The following is a 15244-nucleotide window of genomic DNA, read 5'->3' as shown; positions in this document are numbered from 1 at the left end:
TGGTGGATAGAAACGCCTATGATAGGTGTGAATAGTAAACAATTAGGAAGTGTGAGGTGTATATTATATAGTTGCTGAAGTACTAGAAGCAAAATTCTCCAAATTCTTCTATATTTGTGAAATTTTCTCTCAATTGAAGGAACCTTGGGATGAACAACCCCTAAATTATGTTTGGGGTACTGAAGGGAAAATGGCATGAAGTTTCGTGGGTGTGTTATATCATCTTGTAAAAATCTTTGTGGATGTTTCTTATACCATGAGTGTTCTTGTACATTTACAGAGGGTGCTGATACACTCTTCCCAATCCTTTGTAGAGAGGGATAGATTACATTCTAGTTCCCATATGTGCATATATAATAGTTTATCTTGCATATCATTATTCACCAAATTGAGATATATATTTGAAATCAGGCTTTGACCTCTAGGTGACCTCAGACATATATTTTCATAAAATGTGAGGGTATTCATGTCTTTTGTTTGAAAATGTGTGGTATAAAAATGTCTAATTTGGAGGAATATCCAGGGTTCAATATTAGGAATATGGTATTTTGTTTTTAATGATGAAAAAGTAGTGAATGTAGAGTTTTCAATAAATTTTCAGAGGGTGATTATGTCGTTATTAATCCACCAAGAAAACTCTATAGTACCATGCACTCCGGATGAAAATATGGGGTCTCCTATGAATGAGGCTTGTATGGGAGTGCCGGAAATCAATGTATATTTCTTATTAAACCTCCAGAGTATATATGACTGGAATACCAATTGGTTATGTGTTGCTAGAGTGTATTGTGGAACACTATTGCCCCACAATAATCCTGAAATTGAAAGGGGGAGAATTGAGTCTCTCTCAAATTTGACCCATGGAATCTTCGGATAATGAACATACCATTGTGACCAACGTGCTGCTAAATAATTTGAACAGAAGTCTGGTAAGCCAAGTCCCCCTCTGTTTTGTGATCTATATAGAACTGTTTTAGAAAAACATGGGTGGGAGCCTGACTAAACAAATTTATTGAATCTGAGTGAAATTTAGTGACATTTATTTTGTTTATTCTAATGGGGAGTGCTCTGTATAAATATAACAGTATCGGTAATATTGACATTTTAAGCATCCCTCTTAATTTTTGTAATAATGGAAGGTAATTTTTGGAATATAAATTTTTAATATCCGGGGTAAGATGGATACCCAGATAAGAGAGAGATTTCATGAACCATATAAAATAAATGAATTACGGATAGCAGTAAAGTGTGATACATTAATTGGCATACCAATAGATTTCAAAACATTTACCGATAAGCCTGAAAGCATTGAAAATGATTGTAAAGTTTGTAGTAAGTTTGGTAATGCTATATTGGGTTGAGTAAGGAATAGTAGCATATCATTAGCATACATACTTAATTTGTATGTGGTGTTGCTTGATGTATATCCTTTAATATCTGCGTGTAGTAGAATTGCTGTAGCCAAAGGCTCAATAGCTAGTGTGAATAAGAGTGTGGAGAGGGGTCAACCTTGGCGTGTCACTCTACCCAGCTTAAAAAATTCTGAGTTACATCCCTGTAACCTTATCCTAGTATGAGGACTGTGATAGAGTGCTTTGAGGGCGTGAACACATTCTCCTTGAAAACCATATCTTTGCAATATAATATCTAGGTATTTCCACGACACACTGTCAAATGCTTTGTTGATACCCAGACTCAAAAACAATACAGCTTGTGATTTGAGGTTCGCGTCCTGAACTATATTTGTCAGTAAGCGAATATTATCTGTAATTTGGCAGCCTGGGATAAATCCAGATTGTAAGGGGGAAATCACTGAAGGTATTATTAATGAAAGTCTATTAGCTAATAGTCTACTGAATATTTTGAGATCATTATTTATCCCTGAGATTGGTCTGTAATTTTGGGGTAGTGTATGGTCTTTACCTGGTTTGGGAATTAAGGACATGTTGGCAAGTAGCATTTCTTCTGGAAATAAGTTACCTTTCAAAATATTATTGTATAAAATTGTAGGTATGGGGTGAGAAGGTGAGCAAATAGTTTATAATAGAACACGAAAAAAAGCCATCTGGGCTTGGGGCTGAGTCTCTTTTTAGAGATTTAATAATCTAAAGTATTTCTTCATCTGTGAAAGGGTCATTTAAATTATCTATTTGAGTAGAAGTTAATAATGGGTTAGGAATTTTTTCTACCATGAGAGAGCTGAGGGTGTTATCCAAGAGGTAGGGGTAGAAAGAAGTAATATTTTTGGAAAATGGGTAGTATTTCTTGAGGAACTATTTGATTAGTTATTTTTGAGTTTATAAACATGTGTGGGTCTAATTGATTGATTATGTTTTTGGGCAAACATGGTGGTATATGAGTTGCTGGATAAAAAAAATGTAGCTTTAGACCAGGGTCTTCTCAGCTTTATATGAAAGGGGTGAATCCATTATGTTTTTGGGAGATGCTATTAATGATTGAAACATCATGTGTATTGGCATGAGTTTTATACAATTTTCAGAGGTCTTTTGTAAGGGAGAGGATTCTTTCCCATTTTTTCTTATTGTGATCTCCGGCTAATTTAATAAGACTTCTGCGAAGGACTGCCTTATGTGCAAGCCATAGGGTTGTGGGTGAAGTGTCAGAGGTGGAGTTAAGCGTAAAGTATTCTTTTATTGTGGAGGTTGTTGTTGAGCAGAGTTGGTTAATGATGATTCATTAAGCCTCCAGGACTATAGAGTTGATGTAAGGTCAATAAATTGGGTACTTAAAGCGGTAATATGATGGTCTGACCAAGAGCAAGGGTGTATCGATGCGTTACGGTTATTAGCTAGTATAACTGGTGTACAAAAAAATATAGTCCAGGCGCGAGCCGTGAGGCTGCGAATCAAAAGTATTCCCCCCGTGCCCCAGTGTTTAGCGCTCTCCATGAGTCAATAAGCTGCAGAGAATTTTAGTTAGGATATTGTTTACTACGATATAAATTGGGTTGTAGGGCTGAGTTGAAATCTCCATCTAATATTATATGTGGTGAATTTAACATTGTAAAATGTAAAAAAATTTGGTAAAAAAATGTTGTTTGCGCCTCATTTGGTGCACATACGTTAGTGATTATTAATTATTTTCCAGCTAAGTATCCTTTAACAATAATAAATCGACTATTATGGTCTTTTTATACCTGTTGAACCTCCATAGGAAAAGATTGATGGAGAAAGATTGTGACTCCTTTGGTTTTAGAGGAAGTAAGAGTATAGAAAAATGTATTAAACACTTTATGGAAGAATGTGTGTGTGTGTGGGGGGGTTATCCTTCATAAACTGTGTTTTCTGTAATATGATTATTTTAGCATTCAATTTTTTTTATTGTAAAAAAGCTTTCTTCCTTTTATTTGGGGGATTAAATCCCAGAACATTATGTGAAATGAACACAATTGGCATGGTGGGTGTTTATATCTTGGACATACATCATGAAGTAAGATTAGAATATATATGGTGTAAAAAGAAGTGAATGAGAGTCTCCGTTCTTTTAGCATTATCGGGGTCAACAAGGTATACTGTCAGAAACCATGAATCAGACTGAGACAGAAGTACAGTTAAATCACACTTGTTTAATAATAATAAAAAAAGGTAAACAGATTAAACGTAGTCAAAACATAGCCAGAGTTCAGGAATCTGAATGGATAGTCAGACAAGCCAAAACATCAGGGAGCTAGAGATGAGTGTAGTAGAACAGCAAAAGCAGGATCTGGAGCCAGAAGGAATGTCAGCCAAGCAAGTCTTTAACAGGAACACAGGAGAGCCTCTCTAGAGATGTGACCAAGGCAAAGGCAGAGATCATCTGGACTGGGCGGCTTAAGTAGGCAGGACCGACAAGCAGGATATCATCAACAGGTGAGTCACCGTGGAGAAATAGTAGCTGGTAATTAGCCAAAAGCTGAGCGGCCAGCTTTGAGAAGGAAGGGCTGAGCCCAGTCCTGACATATACAAGAAAAATTGTAAATAATGCATATTTCTCAAAAAGTAAATACTTATGGAAAGACAGTTGTATTGTACCACAAACAATTTTGCAAAATGTAACATATAATTCCAGTGTAACACATACAAGTAAAACTGTGCATGTGTTAAAGCAATCGAATAGTGAGAATGGGGTTGGGCAAGGGGAGGTTTCCCAACCAACAAAAAGACCATAAGAGACCAGGAGGTCTCGGACTCAGTCGATCATCGTCGGGATCCAAAGAAAATAGTGTTATAAAAATAAAGTACCATCTGAAAAAAGGAGCAGAACCGATTCTAATAAAATTGGATCTGATCCGACTCAAAAAATAAACACAGATCAGATTCTGTGCTTTGTGTGGTCAGTTTGGAACAAGGAAGAAAGGTGATTGGCAGGTATTTCAGATAAAAGAATTACATGAAAATGATATTATTGTACAAGATTTATATAGTGCCAACAGTTTATGCAGCACTTTACAATGTAAAGAGGGACAGTATGATTACAATACAATTCAATACAGAGGGAATAGAAGGGACTAATAGATAGACTATATGTGAACACATGCATAAAAAAAAAATATTTAGGGTAACAAACACTTTACGTGAAAATTCTGTACCCGTTCAGTAAATTAGCCCCATAGAGTGTGCTGCATTACACTATCACCCTTTCCAATTAATTTACACTGATCTAACAGTTCTCTGGCAGTTAATGAAGCATTTGACAGTATCTGTTTGCAGGGTTCTAAATCACGGTAGCAATGATAATATGAATCTTGTTACCTGGCTGCAATTGGGTTAAATATCCCTGTTGATGGGTTCTGTGAAGCAGGCAGAAGTGCTCTTGCAGCCTGACGCTTTAACTACTAACAGTAAAGAGAAATAGAGCATTTCAGGTTGTTTTAATTGCCCCTGTGGAAGTCAGTAAAATGTGAATATTAGCATAAGAATGGTATAACCACTGTGAAGAACATCTGTCAAGATTATAGACAATGAGTCGCCAAAGGCGCTGATCAGTTCTTTTTCTGTGTTTCAAACAGTCACCTAGTGAAAGGCTTGAATAGGTAAATTACGAGGTGAAAGCATATGGGCTTTCTGGTTGGTTAGTTTTGAAATATCAGAATGTCTTCAAGCAATCTGAGCTAGAGGAAAGGAGAGCAGCAGATTCATTTCATTATAAAGAAGCACTTAACAGATCGCTCTTTCTGAAGTGTGTGTGTGAGGTTCTTTTTTTTTTTTTTTTTTTTTTTTTTGGTGAGCATATTTCCAAGCAGCAGCAACAGTTTATAGACAAGCAATCTCTCTTTTCCAACGATTATTTCTACTTGGTGTGGTATATGTATGAAATATGATGACTCTTCCATCTGCGTTGAGAGAAACTCTGCTCCCGGGGCTGGTGGCTACTGCGTTCAGCCAGACACACACAGGAATCAGTGAGTACTCCATAGTCAGAATTTCTTGCTCTGTTGATCTGTGTTATACCTGTCACTTATCACTGCAAGTCTAACGGTTCCTCTAGTTGTTTATGGCATATTGCTGTGACAAAGAAAATGCTTACCTCTCACCTGTCTACACGATGTGACCTCTTTAACTCATAATATGCTAAGAAGGGGTTAGTGTATTCCAGTTGCCTTGGCAGCAATCAGATTCTCCATAGCACAAAGGCCTGTGATAAGCAGCTCGTGTTCGATGTGACATTGTTTTAGTTGTTTTGCTTTAAAAATAAATGCCTGTTTCAGCCACCTGTAACCATAATCATCAAATGTGTAGCCTCATGCGATTATTGGAGGCTACAGCACTTTTGAGTCTTTGAGCATGTTAACCATTATACAACTACTATTTTGTATCAGTTAACCTAAGTCAATGCAAAAAAAAGGTTTTATTTTGATGCAGCATCATTTAAATGTAGTAGGAAAATCATTCTGAATAATGAATTCAGAAGAATGTGTAAATGCCTAAATGGGATAAACGTAAATGTGTGCAATTTGTATTTCATTTTATATAGCAAGTATTTGCAATTGAACAGCGTTTATGTTGGTTGCTCTATCCACATGATATTTATGTGCAGTAACCCATAGCAATGACTCATACATCAATTTTTTAGTAGCTTGGGAGAGGAATAAAAATGTATTCTAATGTTTCCCTGGGTTACAGCAATTTTAATTAAAAAGGCAATGTTACTGCAGATGTTTTTTAAAATGTATCCCATCAAGGCACTACTGTATGTGCTTTTACAAAAATCTGTTTTTACAAATAGATTTTCTGGACTTGTAACTGAATTAAACAGCTGTATATGATGAATAAGTCTGTGTGACTCATATTGACAGTGCTTTTATTTTTAATTGCTGTTACGTATCTTTGAACTGGCTTATATAAATATAATACTGGTGTTGCTTCCTCCTAAATAATGAAGGTAAAGCAAACAGTGGTACTTACAGCTGGCTACCTCTTTGCAGATGCATTTTAATTGTCAATACAACTAAACCGTGCTTTTTCTTTTACCTCATGGTCTGATATCAGATCCAGCAAAATGCATTTCCATGGTAACTGTTTAAAGAAGTTAAGCAGCGTGCGCTCAGCTTGTCTTTGACATTAGAATATAATATAACTATGTCATTATTTTGCAGTTATAAAAGATATCTGAAAGAAATGTTTGCTTCTTTATGTATTTGACCGATAGTTTGCAGGGTTGTACTGGGGCCAAATGGTAGAGGCACTTTGTTTGAGAAAAAGCACCAAGTGCTTGTAACTATTGCTCAGTAAGGAAAGAGTCCATTAGAAGAACAACAACAGACTCAGGACTGCTGTTATATGATTGAAAATCAATATACTGTGTTAATATTTTGACATTTGAAATTTGCATACTTTATTGAATAATTCAGGTATGATCATTTAATAATCATCATTTGCATATAACTGTTCTGCATTTAGTAATTTCCCCCACCATTAAAAACTAGTTACCCAAATGAAACAAGGTTGGCAATGGGAGGTGTTCCATGGATTGCAATACTTACCTTCTTGCACTGCATTAATCACAAAGGGTGTAAATTATCTGTGCTATTCACCAGGATTGTGTAGTAATCCAATATCAATGTTTTATAGATACTGACAGAGCTGCATGGATGCACATAGGGCAGTACCATCATTAGTAAGCCGTCGATCTTGGTGCAGTTTGGTAATGGGTGGTCAGGAGAATGGCCTGTTCAGGTCCTAATTCAGTGGAAGGCTATCTGTTTGGGTCCTGACATACCCTCCTAAGATGCATATATTACAAAACCACAATATCTATGTTTCCAGTAATAGAGGGTTAGCATCAGGTTTTCTTTTTATGCAAAAGAATTAAAAATAGAGTGTTGAATGGTTAAAACCCCTTTCAGTTTTTGCCATCTGTGTCCCATTGGGGTGATTTCCTTTCCATTCATGTCCTGTAGACACAACAGGACATTACAGAAAATCTCTCCAGTCAGTCAAGTCCCCTTTTAGAGAGCTGTCACTGGAATAAGTGTCCCCATTGAAAGATTCCCCTAATTTTCTGTCCCAGTGACAATGAAGGCTAGGTCAAAATGAGAGAGTGAATCTCTCCAGCAATGTTTTTTTTTTCCTTCTCAATCCAAGATCAAAAGTTTTGGCTTTAGATACACTTTAATCATTTAGTATGATGAACGTTGGAACTAATTAGGCCTCATGCACACGAGACGCTGTTAAACGCACGTTCAGAGGCAGTTGGACACTTTTTTCAACTGCCCCGAACCCATTCAATGTTATCCTATGTGTCCATGTACACAGTCTCGTTTTTTGGCGTTTTTAGGCAGTTGCGTTTAACCTTGTTTTTCCAGAAGCAAAAAAAATGGGTTCAGACGCAAAAGTTTTCCACATTTCAGACGCCAAACGCGGCTAAACGTTTAGCCGCGTTTGTGTTTATAAGTGTTTTTAAAGGAACATTTTACGACCCGACTTTGGGGCCCCAAAGTTGGGTCACAAAATGTCATTCTCTGCTGCAGAAAAGTGCTTGACATTTTGCAACCCGAATTTGGGGCCCCATATCTCAGGGCCACTTGATGCTAGGAACCCCAAATTTGATGTGCTAACACAGTGGAACTACAATATATCCAAATTTGGGGTTCCTAGCACCAAGTGGCCTTGAGATATGGGGCCCCAAATTCAGGTCAGAAAATGTCATTCTCTGCTGCAGAAGTGTTTGACATTTTGTGACCCAACTTTGGGGCCCCATATCTCGGGGCCACTTAGTGCTAGGAACCCCAAATTTGGATATATTGTAGTGCTAGTTCCACTGTGCTAGCACTCCAGATTTGGGGTTCCTAGCACCAAATAGCCCTGAGGTACGGGGCCCCAAATTTTGGTTGCAAAATGTGATTCTCTGCTCTCTAGACGCTTCTAGACGCAAACGCGGTAAAACGCGGCTAAACACGGCATGCAAACGCAGCATGCAAACGCAGCATGCAAACGTGGCAAAACGCCGGTTTCAGCTTTTAAAAACATGTGTTCAGCAGAGTTTGCACCGGCGTCTCGTGGGCATGAGGCCTAAATCATACTGACTGGTAAATTTAGACTGGGCAACTAAGCTTCAGCGAACTCTTGTCACAAAAGGCATTAGACTCATGCAAAATAGTTGTGTCTTTTACAGAAAGAAATCTTAAAACAATATTTGAAATGATACTTGTGCAGGCCAATGGCATTGACGAAATTGAAGAAATTTCTACAGAACTGTGTACAGTGACAATGCTTGGTTATATTGATTACTTCTATTTAGCACTGAAAAATGTTCTCTTATGGAACCAATATAAACCTGTAAAGTGCATGACTTTCATTTTATTGTACAGCCTGTACTACTTCACTTAATTTTCCCTTTTTTCTAAAACATAAAAAAAACAGCATACATTATAGTGTGCATGTGTTTCTGAAATCTCTTTCCTTTAGATGGTCTGATACCAAGTAGCCTTCATATCCAAATAAACCTAAATATGTTAGTTAAAGCATCCCTTTGTGTAAGTGCTATGTAACAAAAATACAGTCAAGAGATATTTGTAGCGGATACCCATACTGATACAATATAAAGGTTCTACGGTATTTAGGAATTCACATGTTGCACTCACCCCTAAAAGGATCTGCTGGTTTTTATGGCCCTCCTAGCCTTTCTACTGGTGGTCTGGCTCCCCAAAACAGTTGCTGACCCACCAGCAGTGTCTGAACGACAGACATCCACATTAAACTTCTTTTTGTGAATTTTATAGACTCAGTGTCTAAGGGAAAAAAGTTTGGTGTTACAGGATAACCAAAAGCATCAACAAAAATTCCCTCCAATTTGTATTACCTTCATGTAAACATTCTTTAGCCCCTCTCACAGGCTAATAATGAATAAATGAACCTTTAAGCCAAGACCGACAAATATTTTTAAATTATTATATTCTAAAAATGTTTAAAACCCTTTATTGAGCTGTATTATGTATTTTGCTCTGCATTAAGAATGTTATTTGTGACTGCTACAATGCCAATGATCGCTGTGCGGGGATGGGAAGCTAGTATAGACTTCTTCATATAACATCATTGACATCTGCTTGCTGCATGCTCCTTCTCCTGATTGTTCCCCACTGCAGGGAGCAAGCAGGGAAAGGCCATGACCACAGTACAAAGAATCTAAAAAAGGTATTTAGAAACAAGAAGCAGAACCAATATCACTTCAAGCCGAGACTGTCAATAAACTGAGCAGATCTATTCTGAAAGTACTCCTCCTTAGTGGCCACCTTCTGTATTCCCAGGCCCTAACATAGGTCAGCCACCAGATCCTGGCACTTGGTCCTAGGACTGTGTCTTCCCCAAGTAGTAGAGCTTGGAGACCAAGGACTTACTCTTCTGGCAGGAGCCCAGGAGACAAAGACCAGGATTACACTGGCATCTTCTCCAGGCAAATCCTTGGAGAGAAGGACCCTTATAGAAGGTCTCCCCAATTATTTATGTTTCCCAGCTCACTCCACTGGCATAAACCTCCTAGTAATTGGACAAGGTGAAATAAATATTCATAACCCATAACATTTTATTTTCTCACTCTATCCACTGGCAAACATTCCCCAGTAGCAGACAGCGACAGCAAACAAAGTCCTGGGTTTAGAGAAAACCCATCAAAACCCAAATAACAATAACAATAACAATAAGGCCGGCCATACACAGATCTAACCATTAATGGGCAGGCTGAATGTACCAAGTTGATCGATTGATCAACTTGGGCACAACCAGCCTGCCACATTTTCTTACAATCTGCTAGAAATAATCACTGTCTTCTCCCGGCAGTGACAGCTCCCCCCCCCCCCAATTGCTCGTCAGGAGGGATTTCTCTATCAGCACGGTCTGTGTTGATGGGGGAATTGTGCAAATTTCTTTCCTGCAACCCATAGTTGCGGGAAAGAAATTTGCACCGTATATAGGCTGCCTAAGAGATCAGGCTCGCTCAATCTCGCATGCAACACTAAAGTTGGATTAGGGACACTCCAGCATATAGCAGCATCCCTACATACAATTTATTTATTTATTCTCCTTGGAAACCATAATTATTTTGCAGATATTAAAATAATTAAACACATAACTTTTACAGTTGTGAGCACTTATGTGGTAATTATAAAAATAATTATATCTTGAGAGGAATCTGTTACCAAAAAGAGCACTGGATATACAGCAGTTTAGAAAGCAGCTTTTTTCACAGGATGCTCAGGTCAAGATAAGATTACAGTCGCAATCCAGTTATAATTAAAATCAATCCCTAAATTCCATCAGTTCTATAGCTACAGGCCTAAAGGTCACAATGTAAATATGAACCTGTGTCCCCTCCTTACTGCTCCCACTAGCTCGCCATCCATTTGGCATTTTGGTAGAGTGATCAAACTTTCTATTCAATTTTTTTGTTAAAATCACAACAAAAAGCAATCAAAGACATAAAATTGTGATTTCAGTTGGATGCATAGAGACATAATTGAATAGCAGAAAAGATCTGATTACGATGGGCAAAATTACCTTTTTTTCCTATTTTATCTGTTAATCTTGCCAGGTTGAAACCCTTGCCATTTTTCAGGTTGTGTGGCCAAAACAAACAGGGTTATTTAATTAAGGGATTACACAGTTCAAAATGCAATATCTAAATTGCAGCAACAATGGCAACCAATTAGGTTTTACTAGTCTTTTGCAACCAAAACAATCAAACATGTTTTAACGCATAAAAAACTGCGGACCTAAAGTGATATTAAGTGTTAACATCTGTTTTTTATCAAAATAAAATAAGAAGTTGTACTTACCTGTTCTATGCAATGGTATTGCCTCTTATTTTTCAGTCCCCCCTGGTGCTGTCTGCGCCTGCTCTTCTCCAAGCCAGGTGCTAAGGGGGCACCCATGTGGGTGCATTTCCAAGCTGGGCTGTGTGTAACCATAGACACACACCGTGCAGGTGTGCAGCACCCCTCTCCCTCTTTACAGAAGTTTCACTGACAGCAGCAGGAATCTTTGACTACCACTGCTCTCAGTGTCTCCTGTAAAACCAAGAAGTGAAAGCAGTCATGCTGCAGTTGGGCGAGTGCTGGATTGGTGTTTAGAGATGAAGGTGGATAGGTTAGGTAGTGTTTTTTTTTCACCTAAATGCATTAAGGTAAAAAAAAATAAAAAAAAAAAAACAAAATTTGACCTTAGAACCACTTTAAAAATGGTGCCGCACTCTCTAAGCTACAGCAACAATATAACATAGGAAACACTGCCATGAGTGGGAAATGGCTCAAAATAAAAATTATTTACAGAAAAACTGTGGTCATCATACCTATTTGAAAAGATAATTTTTCAACTGCGGTTGCTATTTCAAGGTCTTTAACATATAATGTACATTTAGTTGCCTAGCATTTTTTAATTTTGAGTTTGTAGTGCTTAAACATGTTCCACTATAAAAACAAAAGCATTTAAAATGATCGGTATTAAAGATGAACTCTACATACATGGATTAAATACAAATATGGAAGCTGCTTTACCTACCAAAGGATTTGTGTTTTAGCCCTGTTAAATAGTCCAGCCAGGAGGATGATACAACTTTCTCTGTTGAGCCTCATTCACACAGACCTGCGTTTCTTTTATTTAATCACATAAGAGATTGATCTGGGAAGTATAGTATTTGTTTTGGGTTGGTATGCAAAATATACATGCATTTATTTATCATGGTTTACATGCATTTGCATGTGTTTATATGTGTTCAGAGTATCTAATCTGCCCCTGGATGTACAGATTTCAATTTATTTCAAAAAACAATTAAACTGAATGCAAGTAAATGCACATGCCCTATAATTGCATATACATGCATATAATTGCATGTATGTCACAGGAATTAAGTAGTGTGATATCTCGCCCCTATTCCCCCAACCTTCGGACTGGACAGTGAAGAAGCAGGAGTGATGATTTTATCTGTCTGCTCAGTCAGCTCTTTTCTCCTATTGGCATGTTGCTTTTCAATATATTTTCTTGCAGAAATGATCTATTCCTTTCTAACTAGAGCAGACAACTGAAGCCTACTTACAAACATGAGTCACAGAATTTGTCATGGGAAGAATATTCCATCTTGTACAAACTCAGGGCACTAGAAAAGGTATGAGTGACAGTGGATGTTGATTAGTACTTACAATGGATTGCACCAGATCACACTTATCTTTGGGTCTAGCACTCCTTCAGCACCTATTCTTCCTGTGAATGTGGAACATGTTTTTAATAGGGTAAGCAGTGGTGGCCCGTCCATAGAGGGCGCATGGGTGCCGCCTCCCCTATCCATGCGTCTGGCCCCCTGATCTACATATCAGTGGCACCAGACCATGGATTTCAATGCGGTGGAGTGTTTTTTTGAAGCACCTGATTAGAGCCAGAGGCTCTAATAGGCTTCAAAAAAGGGTGGCCTCGTAGTGCAGAGCAGCACCACCCAGTTGTGTGACCATGGCAAATTAATTTTCGCTACTTTAACACTAAAGTTCCTCCCCACCAATCAGGAGGCAGGTCTGTGAGACCTGTTTCCCGATTGCCCAAAGCATCAGGTGATTCTATTGGATGCCTAGTGCTTTGGCAGAAGAGGAGACAAACGCCGGAGGAAACCGGAGGAAACCGGAGGAGCGGACACTGGAGCCACCACAGCCACTGCCTGCACTCCAGGAGAGGAGGAGAAGACACCACAACCCAGGGGGTAAGTGCTGGACCACCCGGGGGGGGGGGCGGGTTGTGCTATTTCTGTGCCATGCCATGCCATGCCACTGGGGGGGTGTTCTTTGTTTGCCGCCCCCCAAAAGGAGAACCCACCAGCCGCCACTGGGGGTAAGAGATTTAGTTTGTACCCTGAAATTTGGACTGCAGGTTTTTTTGAATCATGGATATTTTGACTCTCTGTTACATGCTGGATTTTCACCACTGAAACCTATGAGCACATAATCTTCAGTGCCAAAAGCAACAACCTTCTGCTAGGATGAAGTCATTTACACTCATTTTTTTTGTTTCTTATTTATCTTGTTTGCTAGTCCTAGCCTGTAAATAAGCTCATTTAACATGATTATAGTTCATCTGCTGGGACAAAAAAGTGTGGCCAATAACTAAAAGGAAGAGCTGCCTTTTTCTGCTGGTGGTAGGAACAAGGCTATTGCTCTACTTGGTAAATTCAGGCCTGGCTACACAGGCCCCTTTGAAGTGCCAATGCAAAGCACATAGTCTACTAAAGAATGAAAGGAAACACTTCTCTCCATTACTTCCTGTAAATTTATTGACTTCCAGAAGGGGAGGGAAGTAAAATAATTACCGTACTTAATCATATTTGTTAGGTCTTTGCTTGAATTAAATGGTTTCACATTTGTGTCGTTTGTCAGATAGTGATTTGGTAAAGTATATGTAAACCCAATCACAATATATCATATAAGCTTTAACACAATTTTTATAATTTCAAAAGTCATTTTCAATATTTTTTTAAATCTTAAAGGTCTTTGTTCAGACACAATGGTATAATCAAAAAAACACGAAGGAAACATATGCCAGTCTATGATACACTTTATAGGAAAAACTTTGCACTCAAAGCAATATTAGGGCATTTCCTTTCCAATGGAAATCTCACCACATCTCCTTCTTTGGTTGTATAGCATCTAATAAAGTTGCTATATTGCCACAACTTCTTTACCTGTATGACACGCTAAAAAGAGGCTGGGAGAAAGTAAAGACTCCAAGGTTTGAGCTCCTCTACATGAGAACTGGCAACCCTGGTACAAGACCAGAAAAAGCTATTGGTCCCCATGTAAAATGAAACAAATCTGCTTCATCTTAGTAACCTTATTACATTTCTTAGAAAGACCTGTAACATGTGTGTGTTTGTACTCCCTATTCAGTTTAGTATTTACTCTTCTCCAGTTCTGTGGATCTTCCAATAGAAAATCGAATCTCTTCCTGACCAAAAATGCTTTTAGCTCTGTCTATAGTCCATTTAAGATAACATCGCTTACATAAAAGTTTATTTACCTATTGTTACCTGCATGTTAAGGCTAAGTCTCTGCAGAATCAGTCTTCTATTTCTCACCTTCTATTTCTACTCCTGATACACAGGAGTACAGACAAACAAACATTGGCTATACTTCTCCTTTAAAGCGTAACTCCACTTTTGTTGAGAAAAAAAACATTCCCTTTTGGGTGATCTATGTACATTGCAAGGTTTAGAACAACCTTTGTTACAGATTTCTACCTTTTGTTGTTTCGAAGAAAGCACTGTTTGTTCCTCTGTGCCTCTGTGATAAGTGGGTCTAATGGGAGTGGTTTCATATTTAGTAGTCAGCTGTGCAGCTGCAAAGCTCTAATGAGGAAAGCTGCTGGGCCTGCATCCCTTTAGATGTGATCCTGTTGGGAGTATCTGACCAAAAATTGCATTTTTGTTGCAGGGGATGCCTGAAATCTGACTTGTATCTTAGGCAGACTTCTAGGAAAATTGGTGAGCCAATCACACAAGCAGGAAATTATGTTTCTGGGGGGTGGTGTATGTCATTACACATTCTGTGTACAGATCACCTCCAGGTAGCCATATTGCATTGCATTTTCAGAAAATTACAGCGGCTGCAAAGGATTGAAAAGGAAAGGTAATTTTTTTTTTTTTTTTTCAAATAACAGTTTTTATTATTGTTATCATTCTTGGTTGCGATACAGAATAAAGGAGCATGGAAAGTTGTAAATATTATTCAACATATCTTATCCACAATCAAACATATACTTATGATATAGAGGTTTTG

At 38.1% G+C, this 15244-nt stretch overlaps 1 protein-coding gene across 1 annotated transcript in view; it reads left to right on the top strand.

Annotated features, from left to right (window-relative positions):
- Positions 1 to 5214: 5214 nt before the first annotated feature.
- Positions 5215 to 15244, top strand: part of ARHGAP24 (Rho GTPase activating protein 24) — a 1254786-nt gene continuing 1244756 nt past the window's right edge. Inside the window, exon 1 of the mRNA XM_073600031.1 lies at positions 5215 to 5401. Coding sequence (XP_073456132.1) covers positions 5317 to 5401 — 85 coding nt within the window. The 5' untranslated portion in view covers positions 5215 to 5316. The remainder of the gene's footprint in view (positions 5402 to 15244) is intronic.

Source organism: Aquarana catesbeiana, linkage group LG01 (genome assembly GCF_042186555.1).
Source record: "Aquarana catesbeiana isolate 2022-GZ linkage group LG01, ASM4218655v1, whole genome shotgun sequence".
NCBI lineage: Eukaryota > Metazoa > Chordata > Amphibia > Anura > Ranidae > Aquarana > Aquarana catesbeiana.
Note: the sequence above shows the minus strand (reverse complement) of the source record. Positions and strands in the feature narration are given on the sequence as shown.